Source organism: Mus musculus, chromosome 11 (genome assembly GCF_000001635.26).
Source record: "Mus musculus strain C57BL/6J chromosome 11, GRCm38.p6 C57BL/6J".
NCBI lineage: Eukaryota > Metazoa > Chordata > Mammalia > Rodentia > Muridae > Mus > Mus musculus.
Window position 1 is genome coordinate 82819121 of NC_000077.6, and position 19929 is coordinate 82839049.

Here is a 19929-nt window from a genome sequence, read left to right on the forward strand (position 1 = left end):
TGCCTTTAATCCCAGCACTCGAGGCAGAGGAGGCAGAGGCAGAGGCAGCTGGATCTCTGAGTTTGAGGCCAGCCTTATCTATGAGTGAACCGATGTTACACAGAGAAATCCTATCTTGGAAAACCAAAAAAGTATATAAACCAGCCAGACTTAAAGAAGCATATAGCTAATGCCCAGAGACTAACTAGAAAGCTGAGACGGTAAAAGCCCAGGTCTCTGACTCTAAATCCTCAGCCTCATCCTTAAACCGTGTTATCTTTTGACTTTCCCTCCCACTAGCCTATGCAAGTAATATCTTAATCCACACTCCTGCTCCACTAAGCTCTATGATTGCACTGTTCTTTTTAAAGATTCATCTTATTTATGTGTACACGTGTCTGTGTAAGTGAATGCCGCATGTGTGCAGGAACCACAAAGGCCAGAAGAGGGAGCTAGAGTCACAGGAGGTTGTGAGCTGCCTAATAGGTGTTAGGAACAACTCTGATCCTCCACGGGATGAGCCAGCTCCCTAGCCCTGTGGCAGCACTTCTAAAGCTTACTACACAGGTCATTTATTTCCTGCTTACACATTTTATTTAGCTCATTGAGGGCAGGGGGTACTACTCCCCAGTGTCTACACTGGAGCCCAGTGATGCTCTGTACGTAACTAATACCCGACAATGTTGGGTCCTTGTCGATCAGTGCCTCTGTGGTTTAATTAAGAGTGTTTGGGGGGGGGGGTGTATTGGGGACTTTTTGGATAGCACTGGAAATGTAAATGAAGAAAATACCTAATAAAAAAATTAATTCTAAAAAAAAAACTGTTTTATCTACTTAGATATTGAGGGTGAGGTTGACTTTTTTTAGTTCACAGAACCAAATGTATCCAACCCCCCAAATGTTAGAAGGGCCTGATGAAGGTTTATTAAAGACCCTGCACTTCTGGGAGGCCTGAGTGAGTCCCCACAGGGTCTACAGAACACTGAGCACTGCGGGGAGACATGAGCATGCCCCCCAGCAGAGCAAGCAGTCAGCTGTAGGGACATTCTGAGCCTGAGCTCTTTGCTCAAAGAGATACTAGATGAAACATCTAGTGTTGCTGCTATTCAATAATCCACACACACAAATTGATACTTCCTGCATTGTCTCTTCTTAACAAAGGCATTTTCAGAGTTCAAAGACAGAAGGAACTAAGAGGCAAATCAGTCTAACATTGGTCATTTTATAAAAGAAAAAAAGCAGGGCACAGCAGGGAAGGGAGGGTGCAGGGTCCCATGGGTCACGATTTTAAGTGTCCAGACTTCTGCAGAATGTTTTAGACTTTCTAACAAGGCCTCTGACACACTCGTGATATAGGTCATTTTCTGCTCTAAGCATTTAGCGCCTGACCACCTGATCCCGACCCCTGTGAGAAAAGGGAATGTGACAGTGCCCAGGCTGTTGCTGACTAGTCAAGCCACCTTGGCTAAGCACACACCAACACCACCTATCCTTCTGTCTGTCACTTACCAGAGCGGCTAAGTTACCACGTAAGAAACCCAATCTGCCTTTCGGCAAATTCATAGCACACAGGGCATGATGGTAAAGACCATGTCAGGTTAATGGGATTCTGTGGGGTTTGTTTTGAGGCCGGGTCTCTAGTAGCCCAGACAGGTCTTGGATTTGCTACATAGACAAGAGGTCTTGGAGCTCCTCAAGCTCCTGCTTCCACTTCCAGCGTGTAGCACCACACACAGCGTGAATGCTCCGCCTAAAAGGAGTTCTGTGTTAACAAGACCGTAAGTGGCATGTCCCTGAAAAGGAAGTTCTGCAGTTCTTTAAATCACATGTCAATATGTCTGAGTGCGTGCGGACAGGAAGGGCACAGAGTCCTGTCCTGCTCTGCTGCCTGTGAGCTGAGCTGTCCACCTTTAACCTATGACACCTCCTCTGTACCTCATGTTTGTCGTCTGACACTCTACAGGTCAGTAATGACCTCAACACATTATTAGTTGCTTCTGTCTGCACTGTAAAAATGCCTTTTACCACAGTTTCCTCCGGGAAGGCAAAGGAAGACTATAAACCTAGAGGTTTCAATAGCTTACCATGTGGCTTTCTGGGCCTGTCCGCATGGGACAAGGCCACGGGTAACTCAGTAACTTCTGTTAAAACCTCTCCTTAGCCAGACATGCAGTCCACACCTTTAATTGCAGCACTCAGGAGGCTGAGCAAGGCAGATCTCTCTGACCTCAAGGTCAACCTGGTTGATATGGTAAATCAGAGCTAGTCAGAGCTCCCTATAAGTCACTGTCAAATCCGGGCATGGTGGCGCACACCTTAAATCCCAGCACTCGGGAGGCAGAGGCAGGTGGATTTCTGAGTTTGAGGCCAGCCTGGTCTACAAAGTGAGTTCCAGGATAGCCAAGGCTATACAGAGAAACCCTGTATCGAAAAACCAAAAAAAAAAAGAAAAAGAAAAAGACTGTCAAAAAATAAACCAACAGAAGAGACTCCCCTCACTCACACACATGTTCCTAATGCCAATTCCTTTGTCCTCCCAGTGTCCAGTAGCCATCTCCAGGGAGTTAAGGGTCTACCAGAGTTGGCAGTGCTCTAATGAAGGTTTGAAGAAAGTTATGGGGGTTGGGGATGGGGGTGGGGAATGGGACAAACACACAGAGGCAAGACATGGAAATAGTTCACTAATAAAGGACATCATCTTGATGTGACAGCAGGGAACGTTTACCAGACAGTCAGGAATAGAAGCATTTTCTAAGACAAACAATAACAAACGATATGATATGCACCATAGAAGAGAAATAACTACAAGATGCTTAGTAAGGCTAGGGTGGGTCGGGGTGGATGAGGTAAACAACTTGACCAGGAGCCATGAGAAAAATCCTGTATTCCAGGGGAAGGAAGCAGGACTTATCGTGATAACCTTACTTGATATTCGAGTTAAGTTGATTAAAAAATTGAGTTTTACCTATGGCACATGCATGTCCATGTGTGCGCATCTAGGCAGAAGACGGGGATTTAGGGGTGTTTGATGTACTGGAAATACACAGAGCCAGAGTGGGGCAAGAGACGGATTAGATGTTCTGTGGCATGTGAGGCTCTGAGAAAGGCAAGCAAGGAGAGCCGACCAGGGAGGCAGAGGATGCTCACGGGTGGGAGACCCGCAAGAGCGTTGCTTCAAAGAACTGAACAGTGCTGGCTGCTAAGTAACCCAGAGAGTGGAACACAAACTCAAAAAAAAAAAAAAAAACAAAAACAAAGTGTGTGTGCTCTGCTTAGGAGAACGGCAGCTTACTAGTGACCACAGGAAAGAGAAGGAGAAATGAGACCAAGGTGCCGCCAGGGTAAGCTATCTAGAAGAAAGAGGGAAGGCAGCAGCTGAAGAGGACTCAGGTCGCTAGTGTAAGTGCAGGCAAACAGGCCACAGATGAAGGGAAGCCATCAGCCATCAGTGAGGGGAGCAAGGGCTAGGGGGCCAAGAAATGTCATCAGACAAGGGACTAGCACACTCCTGGACAGGGGTCAGCCATCTTCCACCACTGTGGGATGGAGATGAAGGCAGAGGAACCAGAGAGAAAATGGTAGCACTGGCGACAACAAGCAAAAGAATAAAATAAGAGGCGCCCAGGTCTGGCTACTTATTATTTCTGGGGATTTGGTGCAGAGGCGGAGTATTTAGCATGCACAAGGTCCTAGGCTTGTCCCATCTCCATCATGACAAAGAGGTAAGGATTCCTAAAAACAAACAAGTGAAGACAGAGGTCAGGGCTCGGCCATGTAAGCAGGAGCATGTGAGGTACAGGCAGCCTGGAAACAAAAGGCTGCCTGTTGGAAGCAGCCTCTATGACAAGGGACTCAACCACAAGACCTGAGGGCCCAGTAAGACATGAGAGCTACCATCAGCCACTGTGATACGAGATCAGGCCCACTTCTAGCTAGGAGTCAGGGCAGCATAGCTTCCTCCGCAGTCTGTCTCTGCACCTCAAGGGCCTCTTCTAAGCATCTCGGAAGAACAGCCTGTTCATCTGCTCTGAAAGGAGGCAGATGGCCCCCTGAGAAGACTTAACTCTTGCCACACTGTGACCCCCACAGGTCTGTGTTCATCTGGGTATGTGCATTCAGGGAAGGTTAACTATGGAACAGAGGTGGCAAGTAACAAGAATACCAGTGTCAAAATATTCAGACCTGGGTCAGTCTAACAGAATAAATCCATGCAAAGTTCACCGAGAAATTTAAATATCAGAAAAGAACCATCTGCTAGTGTGGGCAGTTAAAGTACTCATCTAACAACTGTATTCATGGTAGGCTCCCAGGGCAAGAGGCTGTCAAGCTGACAATGCTACTCTCTTGGGAAGGCTCTTCTGATCCCTTAACCCCAAACAAACACCATCTGATTACATTGCTGAATGACTAACCTGGGAACCAGCTTTGGGGAGTGGGTAAACAGGACACTTTGAAAGCGCCATTCTCTGCCCTACAAACTCCTTTCTAGATCTTAAAAAGAAAACAACCACATCTTTACTGAGGGCTCCTCCCAAACTCCCCACCCTACTCTGAGAAGATGGATTCTGGGCAAACACCACGCACAGTTTTACTCTGTTTTTCCACCATGCTCGACAGGCAGAAGGTAGGGGATGCAAGATGGGGAGTGAATGAGAAAGCCACACTGTTCTCGGAGGCTCCCTACAGGAAAGCTAGCGAGCATACGAATTTTTATAACTTCGGGAGATATGTTGGCATTTAATGCTGAACAGGAAAACTATGGTGTTAACAACAGAGCAAAATATTGCCTATTCCAGGTGGGTTTGGTACACCACCATAGAGGCAAGAAGGCAAATAATAATGGTTTCTTTAAAAACAAACAAACAAACAAAAAACTACCACCAACAACAAAGTACATTCCTAAGAAATTTTAAAACATTCCTCCATTTTGAACACCTGCCCAAGGCAAATAAACAACTTAATGTAGATCAGTAGCTGTTAAGGGCCTGGGCTTGAAAGGAGTGGGGCTAGAAAGGGAGTTCTGTGGCTAGAAAGATGGCTCAACAGTTCCGAGCACTGGCTGATCCTCCAAAGGACCCAGGTTCAATTCGCAGCACCCACACGGCAGCTCACAATTGCCTATAACTCAATTTCTAGAGGCTCTGACACCCTTGCACAGACATTAATGTCCCCAAGGTTTGCATGCAACCTGTTCTGATTCTAATTAAACGTTCAGTGCACTGGCTCTGCAATGGGAGCTTCACAGATGCAAAGAGCTATATCCAGGAATTAACACATTCATAGTAAACCCACTGTATAGGACCTTATAAAGAGCCCTTAAAAAATACCCAGTTGGAGCGCCCCCCACCTCCAGCCTCAGGGAGGTACCTTTTGACACAGCAAATTATCAAGTGGCTGAATCATCTCACTTACCCAGGGGTGGTCCACCTATGACCACTAATGTATTCCTGGAATGGTTGACAGCAACGAGGCTCTAAGTGCATAACGCAAAGTATCTGGTGTTATAGATGGTCAATACAGGATGGGTTGAGTTTCATCTTGTATGCTATCCTTAAAAAGCAATTAAAGTACAGCTGCAGAGGCTTTGGAGGGAAATGCTGAGGAAGGCCCAGCAATATGGCACAGCCAAGGTTCTCTGAAGTAACTGATAACAATGTATGTATTTGAGAAGTGAAGGGCTGGGTGTGGTGGCGCACGCCTTTAATCCCAGCACTTGAGAGGCAGAGGCAGAGGCAGAGGCAGGTGGATTTCCGAGTTCAAGGCCAGCTTGGTCTACAGAGTGAGCTCCAGGACAGCCAGGGCTACACAGAGAAACCCTGTCTCGAAAAACCAAAAAAAAAAAAAAAAAAAAAAAAGAAAGAAAGAAAAAGAAAAAAAAGAGAAGCGAAGTGAAGAGAGAGCCGCCGTCATCCCTTCCTTCCTGCCAGACCTGCCAGACGTGGAGCCAGGGGCTTCATCCAGCATCAGCTCCAGGGAGCCTAACAAGGCAGATCCGTTCACGTGCAGGTAAGAAACCCAAGGTTCAGAGAAATACGTTGCTGAAAGTCACAGAAAATGGATAGGAAAGTCAGACCCTAACCATAGGGCCCTAGACTTAGAAGTCAGTCCACCCTGTAGCCTGGCACCCTGGCTCTGACCTATTAGAACTTTTTTGGCAATGTACAGGCATGCTCCAGGATTCCCCCCAGGTTTTAAAAAAACTTTTCCTTATCATAAGGCAAGTACAAATTACAGGCCAGAGTGTTGCCACCAAATTCCCACTGGTACAGCAAAAAACGGAGGAAAGTCTAACAAATGTTGGTAAAGGCTGGAGAGCCAAGTAGGATTCTAACATTGATGGGAGGAGGAGGAACCTGGAATGTGCATCAGAAATGGTGTGTGTGTGTGTACAAGTGACAGTTTGTGTGTGACACACATTTATTTCCATAGCTTTGAAATTCTGCTTCCAGGAATAACAAACTCACCAAATGCAAGTACACAATATCCATGGACGCACTGCTATAATAGCCGCGAGCTAGAAACAGCCCAATGCCCATCAATGGCAACATGGAGAACGAAATTATGTTTGGACAGCAGTGAGATATACACGACAGCACTGACAGATCTCACGTAGATCTGACGCTGGCTGAAAGAAACACGTGCCAATGTATATGAACTAAATGGCCACATTCAAAAAGTGTGGGAATTAGGATAGTGTATCCCTGCATGGTGGCATATCCCACAGTCCTACCTACTTGGGAGACTAAATCATTTGAGCCCAAGAGCCTAAGGTCAGCTTGGACAACCCAGCCAGACAGAACCAATCAATCAGCTAAAGCAGGGACAGAGGTGGCACTTGGGGACAACAGGAGGGAAGATGCATGGGATCTTCTGCTAATACTGTTTCTTTTTAACTTTTTCATTTATGTGTAGTATGTGTACCTGCTTGTCTGTAAGTGCCCATGAGCCCAATGCCCACAGAGGCCAGAAGAGAGCATCAAATTTCTTGGGGCAAGGATCACAGGCATTAAGAACTGCCAGACACGGGACACAGGCGCTGGGACTGGAAGCCAGGTTTTCCATAAGGGCAGCAAGAGCTCCTAACCTCTGAACCATCAATCTCTCCAACCTCAATGCTGCCACATCTAAGAAATCACACAGGTACCAGAATCCATTCAATTACATGTATAGTTTGTGTGTTTCTCTTGTGATATGTACTGGTTTGTTTTGTTTTGCTTTGTTTTTTAATTCTTCAAGACAGGGTTTCTCTGTGTAGGTAGCCCTGGGCTATCCTGGAATTCACTGCACATCAGACTAGCCTTGAACTTGTGATCTTCCTGCCTCTACCCCTCCATAAGTGGGGATTAAAAACGTGTGCCACCTTGCACATGCACGGTTTTATTCAGGTTTTTTTTTTTTTGAAATGAGGTCTTTCTGGCTTTCCCTAGAATTTGCTCAGTAAATCAGGCTGGCCTTGAACTCAGAGATCTGCTTGCCTCTGCCTGCTGAGTGCTAGGATTAAAGGCATGTGCCTCAATACCACATTATATGGGATTTCTTAAGCATCTAGTAACACATATACAATTTGTAAGAGCAAAAGAGAAACCACTTTGACCCTCACCCCTGTAAAGTTCATTTTCTCTACATCAAAACGCCTCTCGATGATATTTTCCTACAGTCCCCTAACAAGCTTCTCCAAGCTCCTGGACCCAGGTGTTCTACATAATCTCTCCTAAATCACCAAAGCCAAATGCAAGCAGCCACATCTTACTGACACCTCTCTACCTTCATCCCTCAGGCTCCCAGCATTCCAACCACCTCCCAGGGGGCTCAGCACCTCCACTCTTCTCCCACCTCCAGAGCTCCCTGCTGGCTCTCAGGCACTCAGCACTCCCCACCACACCTCTTACTGAAGAGGCCCACTAGCACTTCCTCCACTCCCTCCATTCTGCTCTTTAGTCCCACTTCCCTCTTCCTCCTGGGTTCTTCAGGTTCCAGTGTGTCACCTGCCTGGACAGCTTCCCCTGATTGCAACTGGGACCCTGTCTCTGGAAGCTCTCCCCATTTAAGCTCCCTGCCCCCATGTCCCTGCTTTCCTTCACAGTTTCCATAATATGTGACTCAGACACCCAAATTGTGGGATGAATAGAACGTCGTCAAACAGCAATCATATTTTATCAGCACGGCTGAGACATCGAGTTCTATTTCTCCTTAGAACCAAAAAGCTCACCCTCCATATTAACAGCGACAATGTGACTGAGAAAGAAAAACCCTCCATGAGAAAAATGAAGGGTGGCTAATTTAAGCTTGTGTCTGCTTTGGATGTTTCTGTTGTATGGGTATGTGTGCAAGTGTGGGTGACTGCATATGCACATGGGTACTAACACGTATAAAGGCCATGAAAGGAAATAAAACTTGAGACATGTGATTCATGTAATTTATGTCAAATAGCCCAAAGAGTTGTTTGTGAGCTTTGAAACCTGGGGCTGAGAACATAGCAGAACAGGCCAGGACATGGCCTAGGCAGGCCCGTCTTACATGTCCTGACTGGCCTAGTGCCTCCCTATCTCCCACCCTTCTGACAGTCTGTTGATGTTTAAATGGACCAATCATGTGAAACCGCGCCAATTCCTCCCCCAGCCCCACCCCTTTTCTATAAAAGTCCCTAGCTTCCAAGCCTCGGGGTCGAAACTACTGTCTCCTGTGTTTCGAACCGGAGCTCCGCCATTATGGCTCCACCATGTGGTCAACACCTCTGTCTCCTGCGGGAGATATGTGTCAGCCCGGAGCTCCCTCATTAAAGTACCTCATGCTTTTACATCAAGATGGTCGTCTGTTCGTGATTCTTGGGTGCTCGCCGAACGGGAATTGAGTGGGGGTTTCCCCACTAGGTTCTTTCAGCCAGAGGTCAACATCCAGGTCTTCCTCAATCACCTTCTATCTGATTTTGTGAGACAAGTTCTCTCACTTAACCTGGAGCTCTCTGATTTTCACTGTCTGGCAAGTGAGCTCTGGAGATCCGCCTGAGTCTGCCTCTCCAGGGCTGGGATTAGAGATGCATACAGCTCTGCCGGGGCATTTTGGGAGAGGATGCTGACTACCTCAGCTCCCTTGGGATTTGAAGCAAGCACTATACCAACAATTAAGCTGTCTCCCCAGCCCCTACTTACTTTTTAAATCTGTATACTTCCCAGAGGTAGATAACCGTAGGGATGAAAAGTGACATCCAGAAGTAGCTGGCCAAGAGAGACGCATCTGACAGGCAGCACACGGCAGACATTACTAACTGTGCTTTGATTCTAAAATGGCAGTGGCCTGCCTTTCAGTGACTCTTTGTCTTCCTGGTCACCTGGTCCCGTGTGTTTCAGGGCTGGGACACAGCTGGATGACTATTCAGCCCACATGATAAAGAAACCCTGTTTCTTTTCTTTCTTTCTTTTTTTTTTTTTAAGATTTGTTTATTTATTATACATAAGTACACTGTAGCTGTCTTTAGATGCACCAGAATAGGTCATCAGATTTCATTATAGGTAGTTGTGAGCCCCCATGTGGTTGCTGGGATTTCAACTCAGGACCTTTGGAAGAGCAGTCAGTGCTCTTACCCACTGAGCCATCTCACCAGTCCAGAAGCCCTGTTTCTTAAGAACTCACCTGAAATTTAAAATCATCTCTCAACTTGGAAGACTGCTCACTTTTAAAAATAAGTTGACCAGGCAAGAAACGTGAACTCCCTGAAGCGGTTAGACTTAGAATCTCAGGGTTGAAACTGGAATTTTCCAGCAAAAATGCCTGGGGCATTTAACCCTGACTTGGAAGATTTAAGATGCTGGTGACACTCCCAATGAACATCAACTAGGTGACTGTTGCAGTCGTCAGCGAGCAAGCTGCAGAGTGAACCATGTTACCAACTGGCCTCACGAGCTGGGTGTACAGCAATGGAGCATGTTCTCTCTGAATCTGAGACTATTCCTGCAATATTTATTTCAGAATAAAGAACTCAGAACCTCTAAGTCACAGAGGAAACAAGAATATGGTGGAACTTTAGAACCCAGGTGAATAAAAAACCCTGCTGAAGTGGTGCATGGGCCAGGCACAGACAGGCAAGACTTCACAAGGTGGGAACTAACTCCCAAGTGCTTTGAATCCTAAGGGACATATATACCCCTATCCTTCAAGGCAGTACTCAGAATGTGGGTAATGGATAATATAGATTTCATAGATGGGAATTTTACCTGGTAGATAACATTTAAGAAGATAAAACCAGTTTGGGGGGAAGGGAGTTGTTCCCAAATGTTTTAGTCTGGCTTTCAGTGAGACTGGTCCTTAAATCCTGGCTGTCATGCTGAGTGTGCTTGAATGTGGTCCCTGGGCTTCAGATTAACAGGAATAAACATCTCTACACAGCACACGCTGGGCTCAGGCGGGGGTGCTCTGCACGGAGAAATCGTACTTGTACTAAGTTTTTCACCCTTCCATAAAGCCCAAGCCTGTAACCCCAGCACTTGCAGGGGTGAGGTGATCAAGAAGAATTTAATCAAGAAACGTGCAAGGCCTAAGCTATGTGAGACACAAACACACACAGAGGCACCACAAACAAGCACAGGTCAGTGCTAGGTATAAGCATTATTGGGCAAAGGACTGGTAAGAATCAAATGGCTCTCTCACAATAGCTTCCAAAGCCTCCATGCCTACACATGCCTGTGTCTTTAGGGCAGTTAAGCTTGGCAGCTTCTTTTTCTACCAAGCTAGAGAATTCAATACAAAGAATCGGAGCCTTAGCAGAGAGCTCTCTTGTGATATTGTTTTGAGTGGCAAAAGGAAAACTGGAAGAATTATTCACACTCATGGTTCCTCAGTGACCCTGGAAAAATCCCCCCCCACATACACAGAGAGACAGAGAGAGAGAGAGACAGACAGACAGACAGACAGAGACAGACAGACAGACAGACAGAGAGACAGAATGAGAGAATGAGAGAGAGAATGTATCTTGGCTGTCCTGGAACTCACTCTGTAGACCAGGCTAGCTTGGAATTTACAGACATCAGCTTGCCTCTGGGATTAAAGGCATTTTTCTAAGAACAAAGAAAGAATGTTCCAAAACACCTAATATAAATTTGGTTATGTCTGCATCTAATGTCTCATTGAGAAATTAATCTTACACTGATCCAAGTTAAAATGAAGAAAGCAGGCTATACCAGCTACTGGGTAAGAGATGAGACCAAATGACTTGACTAATTTAGTGTCCTATAGAAAGAGGTACTGCCTGCACAGTCCACTTGCCTGTAGTCAGCACTCGGAACTCAGTAGCTTTACTGTGAGAGAAGACAGTGGCCTGCAGGAAAGAAGTTCTTCATCAGAGCCTCTCGCTGCCTCTACAGATTTAAAAACAAAAAGCTACCCCAAGCCAACCTTTCAACACTTGAGCACTCTGTCAAAAGAACAGAAAACCATTCCTGAGGATGCAGAATTTTAACCTACACATCTAGGTCACATGCTTTTCCTACTGGTTATGTGTGCTTTGGCAAACTTCTAAAGCTAAAGCCTTTAATACCCCGATGCCTCTCGGCTTCTTTCTTTTTTTTTTTTTTTTTTTTTTGGTTTTTCGAGACAGGGTTTCTCTGTATAGCCCTGGCTGTCCTGGAACTCACTCTGTAGACCAGGCTGGCCTCGAACTCAGAAATCCACCTGCCTCTGCCTCCCAAGTGCTGGGATTAAAGGCATGTGCCACCAACACCCAGCGCCTTGCTTCTATTGCTACACATCTTTGTCCTGGGAGGTAAGACAGGGAGTCAGAGAGCTTCACCCCGAGTCTTAGTGCTGTATGACACACACTGAATCATTCATTCTCACTACGGATAACAGAACCTTCCAACAATGTCAGCATTTCATCTTTCCACAGTTATGATTCTAAAATGAGTGGCAAATGAAGAGGCTTAACTCCTGGTAACAGCAGTGGTGCCTTTAAGGGGCAACCAGAGCCACTCACTAAGATACTTCTACCAAGTTAGTATCAGCCACTCATCACCAAAAAAAGAAAGCCAGAAGCAGGCTGCCTGAAAGTAACAGACCAATGTTAACGCTGGAGGTTGTTCTAGCAGCAGGAAACCAGAAGCAGGGTGGGGGAGGGGGGAGGAAAACAGGGCCATCACTCTGTTCCAGAGGCATCCAAAGTCTTCTTCATAAAGCTGCGATGGGAGCTGCAGAGAATGCAAAGAAACACAAAAACAAAATACAACAGCAGAGAAATCAGAGAGCACGCCTCTCCAGGGAATATGGTAGAGCTCTGCCTGCCCCATTCAACACAGCCCACACAGGCTGGAAAAAGCAGCAGTAAGACCTGCAACAGGACACAAGAGGATCTTGGGATGTAAAGGGTTAAAATGACACTGACTAATGAGCATAGCAGAGAGACCACACTTCCCGCTAGCACCAAAGTGAGCTCTATTCTTGAAGTGGGAGCCATTGTAAACAACTGAAAAACATACATAACAATCACAAGTTATAAATGTTCTTGGAAACTCCCTGGTTTCAACTAGTCTATGACAAATATCTGCAGAGGGATCTCGGCATCTGCTTCAAGTTCAAGGAAAAGTAATTCCTACCAATGGAGCGGTGCCAAAATATCACCCCCGGGGTCTGACCAATTAAATGGCTGCTTCTTAGTGTGGCGTTTAGGAGAGATGACAGATTGAACACTGCAGCATAAACCCACACATTCATTTCAGCCCAGGCACTCTGCCCCAAAGGGGGAGTCAATCAGAAAAGGAAGCAGTTTGGAGTGAAGTCTTCTAACGAGGCTGAACACAGAATAAACGGACCCGCAGTTTAATTACTGCAGAATCGTCTTCCATCAAAACTGATGACACAGCTCATCAGGACTAAAGAGACTCCTCTCCCTCTAGTCCTCTGCAGGAAACAGGACTCATCAGATAAACTTCTCAGGAATTTCTGCCTCAAGAAACTGCTTTCACAAAATACTATCACACTGGCAGACTACAGGTGAGCCAGGATTAAAATAAAGAAGCCACAGGCCAGTGGAGGGACCCCTGGTGCCCCAGGAATAGTCAATGCACTAATTCTGATTAGGACCAAATAATGCAATTTGCTTTTAAGGTAGCCTGCATAAAAGGTTCTGTGGCCAAGTGTAATGAACAGAACCCTCACTGAAAGAGTTAAAATTGCATGCATTTACCCCAGAGCTTATATAATGTACACCCTGGGAAAGGTGGCTATGAAGAAGATGGGGTTTTTAAACTTTGTATTACATTAAACTTTTTTTTTTAAAGATTTATTTATTTATTATATGTAAGTACACTGTAGCTGTCTTCAGACACACCAGAAGAGGGCATCAGATCTCATTACGGATGGTTGTAAGCCACCATGTGGTTGCTGGGATTTGAACTTCTGACCTTCGGAAGAGCAGTCGGGTGCTCTTACCCACTGAGCCATCTCACCAGCCCCTACATTAAACTTTAATTTTACTACATCTGGGGTGGGCACGTGCCAGGGCATGTGTACCATCAGACGTTAACTTCCAATCAGACGTCAGTTTTCTTCTACCACGTGGATCCTAGGGATCACCAGGCGTGGCAGTGAGCACCTTTGCCCACTAAGGCTTCCTATTGGCCCTCGACTTTATTTCCAAGGCAGCCTTCTCTTGTTATTTCCCTAGCTGTGCCTTGGTGGGATAGATACTCCTGTCCCTGCCTTCCATCTCGCTGTAGGAATGCTGGAGCAGGGAGGGCAGGCTTTTTAAACATAGGTTGCAGATGATGTGTTTATAAAAAGATAAAGAGGTATAAGATATGCTCTATGGGGGTGTGGTGAGGTATGGGGGAGGGGGTGTCTTAGTGGGTCCATGCCAAGGTATCTCTTCTCACTTAGGGAGCAGTCACATGACTGGTATAGTACAGGACAGAGGATATGGAAAGGGGAGTTAAGGGGGGTAGTAGAGGCAGAGAAAGACAGAGAGAGGGAGAGAGAAGTAGAGGCGAGCCATGACCATGTGGGGAGAGGGAGGAAGGGAAGAACCCAAGAGGGCAAGAGAGAAGCAAGCAGGAGGCAGGAGTAAGAGAGAGAGGAGGGGGCAAGCAGCCCCTTTTATAGCAGGCCAGGCCTACCTGGCTGTTGCCAGGTAATTGTGGGGTGGAGTTTAGACATAATGGACATAATGCTTACAGCAGGGGCCTGAACCATCTTGCCGGCCTAAGCAAATTGTTTTTTTCACTTTTGTTTCCCAGTTGGAACCTATGTTCCTGAAACTGGTCTTGAACTCACGGACTCAAGCAACCTTCCACCTCACCAGGTATATGCCAGTATACCTGGCTTTTGAAGGTTTTTTTAGAAGACAAAGATTCCTTTTTTTGGTTTGGGGGTTGTTGTTGTTTTTTTTTTTTTTTTTTGCTTTTTTGTTTTTACCTCTAAAACTTTTAATCCAATTCAATCTAGTTCTTAGCAAGAGGCTCAATGATCTTTGTGGCCTTTTCTACTGGCTCTAAATGAATGTGGAACCCCTTGAAGAACTGCCAGGAGCTGCTAATGTAAGATTTGTGGTAGCTCAAAACGACCATGGTTGTAAAAGGTTAAGTAAATGTGTTCTTTTCCCAGAATTTGCCTCACTGCAAGGTGTGCCAAGAGATAGTCCTCTGATTGTATAGAAAAGCCCACACAATGTCTCTGGTCCTTAAGTTTACCCACTAAGAGATAGTTCTCTGATTGTATAGAAAAGCCCACACAATGTCTCAGGTCCTTAAGTCTGCCCCCTTAATGCGGTTAAAGGTTAACCAGTGACAAACTGCCAGCCCTAAAATGTGACTGAGGACTGCTCTAAAAAATGTATAAAAGGTGTGTGCTTTAGCTACTCGGGGTTGCTTCCATCCCGATTTCAGGATGACCCCAGCATGCTGGACTGATAAACCTCTTGCTTTTTGCATCGATCTCCTTCTCTGTGTCTCTAGGAGTGGGACATCCTGGACTTAAGGCTTTTCGGGTCTTACACTCACAATGGCTGTCCTTCCACAGGCTAGGCTGTGACATTACTTCCCCTTTTTAGTCCACTGCAGTAAGCTTCCATTTGTCTTCCTCTCCGGCAGTCCAGCCAACTCACAACTCCTCTTGGTGCTTCTCCACCAGGTTGCGGTAGAATGAGCTTTCTCACCATCTGACCTAGGGTGGCAGTGGGGCACCAGCACCACACCGCAGCTGGACGCAAGTTAGTGATAATCTGTTAGTACCACAAAAAAACAAAAACAAAAAACAAAAAGCCAACAACAACTACCCTCCTTTGTAATTTTACCATATTCTCCCCTACCAAAGAACACCTGTGCTTAAATCTGGCCCTCGGATATTATTTTGTCGCTATTCCACAACAAAATACAAAACAGTTCCTAGTCACATCCTTGAAAACATTGAGACCATCGAGACCCCAGTGCTAATTTTAGGGAAGTACTCTCCTCTCTACCTTGATTTGCAAATCCACCAGCCAAGCACTGACCCCAACACTCACTTCCCACCCCCTAGACGACTTCTTCTTCTTTTTTTTTTTAAGATTTATTTATTTATTATATGTAAGTACACTGTAGCTGTCTTCAGACACGCCAGAAGAGGGCATCAGATTTTGTTACAGATGGTTGTGAGCCACCATGTGGTTGCTGGGATTTGAACTCGGGACCTTCGGAAGAGCAGTTGGCGCTCTTAACCACTGAGCCATCTCACCACCCCCCCAAGACTTCTTTGCAATGTGGCTAGGGTACTGAATGCAGGAAAAAAAATGTAATCAAGACCTTTACCTGGCTGGAGAGATGGCTCAGTGGTTAAGAGCACTGACTGCTCTTCCTGAGTTCACATCCCAGCAGCCACATGGCGGCTCACAACCATCTGTAATGGGATCTGATGGTGTGTCTGAAGACAGCTACTGTGTACTTATATATAATAAATATATGTATATAATAAATCTTTAAAAAAAAAAAAGAAGACCTTTACCTAGAAAGCATGAGTGCTCTGAGCATGCTCAGTTCAACATACTGAACCAAGTTTACTCTGTGCACAAAGAATGCCACACTGAAGCTCAGTGACCTGGACTCGTTCTTAAATGTCTCCAAACAATTCTATGGTGAAACAAAAAGAAATGACAGCTTTGAAGGTGTTAATGGGACCTTGGTAGCCAACAATCCCAAAGACTTAGGACAATAAAAATGTATTCCTTAGTCAAATGATAATTTAAAAGAAGACCTTTATATGCCCCTAATTATAGCTCCAGGACAGCAGACTGGATCAGTTTTGAAATAACTCAAGCAATTTTAATAATCCACAAAGATTCCAAGGTGACTCCCTGCAGGTGGCTATCCCACAGCCAATCTGGTCCCCTAATGAAGGCAATAAAGCTGATTTCACAGTAGGAAGCAATGAAAAAGGGGGTAGGGCTTAGGAAAAGGGGGCCATTGAGATTGTTTACCAGCTGAGTGACCCCAAGGCAGATTACTTATTTAATAACTTCTCCAGAGACTTGGGGGAGGGGGGGTAGTGGCTAGAATTAGATCCAACCTCCAGTATGCAAGGAAACTCTCAGTTCAAAGATAATAAACCTTCACAAAGACCCACAGTGCTTTGTAAACTGCCACGGCCAAAACACAGAGAAGGTGCTAGGAATCCTGGAGCCTCACAAAGGGAACCTGTGACTCACAAGTCTGATGAATTGTGCGCTAAAATGTCCTACTGTTATTTAAAAAAGGAGCTAGTACAGGACTCGGTCTCACACCTACCAAAAGTAGCAGGCCAGCAGCAGTCAGCTCAGTGCCATTACGGTTTATAAACGGAAACTGCAACACTGTAGAAGAAACCAGGGAAAACACCATGCCTGTAACTCTAAAGAACCACCTGTGTCCCAGAAGAAAAACTGCTATGTACAGAGGCAGCAGCTGTTTTGTGGTTGAACATGGATTGTCCCCATGGGCTCCAGTGTCCCCAGGTGATGGCTCTGTTTTGGAAGGCTGTGAGACCTCACAAGGGGAAGTCAGCACTTTGCGGGTACCTTGACGTTTTTTTTTTTAGAGCCAGGCCCTGCCGGTCTTACTCTTTGCTTCCTTCAGATGCAATTCGACTAGGCATGTTTCTGGCACCAAGCACTTCCTGTCATGGCAGACTGTATCTCCACAAACCGTAAGCCAAAGACCAGAACAAAAGCAAAGGTTTTCTCCCCTGAACTGCTGCGTGTAAGGCAAAGGTCACAGCACTGAGAAAGAAACCCCTATGAGTATTAAATGGCTACCATATTACCTCCCTCTCACACCAAGGACAGATTTCTCCAGACAACATTTCAATATCAAGTCTTGGCCTCCAAGATACATCTCTCTTGGCCTCTGGATACTGGAATAGCTACAGGTGTGCACCACCACATCTGGTTGAAATCTTGACTTTTTACCCACAGCAAGTTTCAAACTGCAAACACTCAGGCTGCAGTGAAGACAGCTGCATTCTGTTGGAAGCCAACTTCCTGTCTGACAGCCCACACTGCAGCTCTCCAGCACAGCAGTAAATCTTGGACAAACAGGTAACCTTTCATAGCTCCTGACAACTGGCTCACTGGACAGGAAAATCCATTACTATTTGAAATTGAAGATTTGCCTGGTGAACACTTTTTTTTTTTTGGAAGGTTTATTTATTGTTATATGTAAGTACTCTGTAGCTGTCTGCAGACACTCCAGAAGAGGGCATCAGATTTATGGATGGTTGTGAGCCACCATGTGTTTGCTGGGATTTGAACTCAGGACCTTCGGAAAAGCAGTCGGTGCTCTTAACCGCTGTGCCATCTCTCCAGCCCCATGTTGAGCACTCTTACAGTCTTGGACCTCTAAGACATTTTCTGGATTTCCCATGCCTCATTATGTCATCTGCCCTGCAATGAGCAATAAAAATGTACCACAAATGGTGCTGAGATAAGGAAATGAAGTCCAAAACAAAACATGGAATATGAAGGCTGGAAAAAAAAAAAAGAGCCATGAGTTGGAACTGTTTTTATAATTAAATGTTGGCCTCCAATCAAATGCAGAAGAGAGATTTCTGACAGCTGGTCCCCAAACAGCAGTTCTCCAGAAAACAGTGTCTGAGACAATTCAAAGGGTCCTTGTGGTACGCACTGCCCTGAACCAAACCTGCCACCACCCCAGAGCTACCGTTAAACACTGCAGTGACCTCAGTCGTGTGACAAGCCTGCAGCCCTCACGCCAGCTCTAGCCTACAGCCTAACTCCACTGCTCTGCAGGTGCTGGAAGTCCCCCAGGCACCCTTCAGTATCAGGAGTAAACACTGGGCACAATCGCTTGGCTTTTATGGACAAGCCATAAGTCTCTTACAGGTCTGTCTCCTCATCTGGAAAATAGGAGGGCGGGACTCCACTAATTGCTAATGTCTCTTTCAGCTGTAGAAAAACCCTCAGGGATTCAAAATTAGCAGTTGGTGGAAGCGCCTGTGGCTTCCTGAATGGTTTCTTTGTTGTTGTTGTTTTTTAAAAAACAAACCTCTAACATCCCATAGTGGGACTATTACACACCTCGATCTAGTATCCAAAGATCTAGTATCCAAAGATCAAGTACCCCCTCTTCCCTTTCAACATGGGTCAGGAAGCTTGAAAGCAAACTACCCATAAACCTAAAGGACTGTTCTTCAGCCTTTTTATTAGGATTGTAATGTGTCCACACTCGGCTCCCATACTAGTTATATGACCCATGGACGGGTTGGGATGAGGAAGGGGAGGTCTGGCCAGCAGCATGGTGGAAATGGGCAGCAGGCAGGACACCCACACAGTGACTGCTATTGGGAGAAAGAAGCAAGCAAAACCTGTTGCAGAAAAGGGAGTCAAGACACGGGCGTGAGTCAGTGCCAGAGGAGATCACAGCAAGCGGCTCGGAAAGGAAAGAGACAAATGTCAGTCAAAGCCCCACTTATTCACGTGACAGACACTGGATGCCTACTGTGTGCAGGGAACAGAACTGGGCACCAGGAGATAAATCTGCTCAGTGGGATAAAGGCGAGGCCACAGCTACTGAAAGAAAAGGCAGATAATGCACCACGACATAAAGGTGCCACAAAAGAGGCTCTGCTGCTAGAAGACTGGGGAGGATGTGAATTCCCAGTGACAGACCAGACAAAGGGGCTTCTTAGGAAGGGTGACACTAAAGTCTTAAGCAGAGCAGAAACAAAGGGGCTCGAGGAGATCAAGATGAGTAAGTACGCGTACCCGGGTTAGATATGAGACACAAGAAGGCAGGAAGAGAGGGGTGGTCTTAATAGCAATCCTAGCGGTCCTGAGGGATAGGACTAAACTGGGTTGATGGATTGGAGCCAGACTGAGAATTCAGAAAGCAGCCTTAGGAACGGAATTTAAATGCCATGGAAGGAGAAGAGGAAGCTGACATGGTAGGAACCAGAAAGAAACTAAAACCCTGGCCCATAAAATTAACATAAGCTCTGTATCCACAGTGTGTAAATTCCCTCCGAAGAGACAAAAGCAAGAAGAGGACAAAAAGTCTTGGACGGTGGCAGGATATGAACATATTAAATAAGGAATGTGAAGCTCTTGGACCAGGTGGCCGAGCCACCAGTGAGCAGCCACATGGCTAAGATCAAGGAGGCAAGGAGGAGGGTGGAGCTGTCCCAGCTTCCAGTTGCCAAGGTGACAGTCAATGCTGCATCCCGGCTCTCCAAGTCATGCACATCCAACCACTGGTGTCCTTACGGTCCTTAGCCAGATTCAAAAGGAAAACCTCAGGAAATTCTACTAGGGCAAGAAGTACAAGCCTCTGGACCCAAGAAGACTACCATGAGCCTCCTGCTCCCCAAGCACGAAGAGAAGGTCAAGACCTGAGGTGGCCACAACAGCAGAGCACAAGACTGGCTGAGAAGACAAAAACAGAGAGTTTGACTACATCAAAGAGTGGGTGGAGAGAGAAACACGAAAAGAGCTAGGAAAAATCG

At 46.0% G+C, this 19929-nt stretch overlaps 1 protein-coding gene across 11 annotated transcripts in view; it reads right to left on the reverse strand.

Annotated features, from left to right (window-relative positions):
- Rffl (ring finger and FYVE like domain containing protein) overlaps positions 1 to 19929 on the reverse strand; it is a 67418-nt gene that overhangs the window by 15302 nt on the left and 32187 nt on the right. The window contains exon 2 of one of the 11 annotated variants that reach the window (NM_001164570.1): positions 14961 to 15159. The exons of 8 other annotated variants lie outside the window; for them this stretch is intronic. In NM_001164570.1, coding sequence (NP_001158042.1) covers positions 14961 to 14994 — 34 coding nt within the window. In that variant the 5' untranslated portion in view covers positions 14995 to 15159. Of the gene's footprint in view, positions 1 to 9609; positions 11526 to 14960; positions 15160 to 19929 lie in introns of those variants that run through there. 2 more of the 11 variants (XM_006533988.3, NM_026097.3) reach the window with 2 other exon arrangements.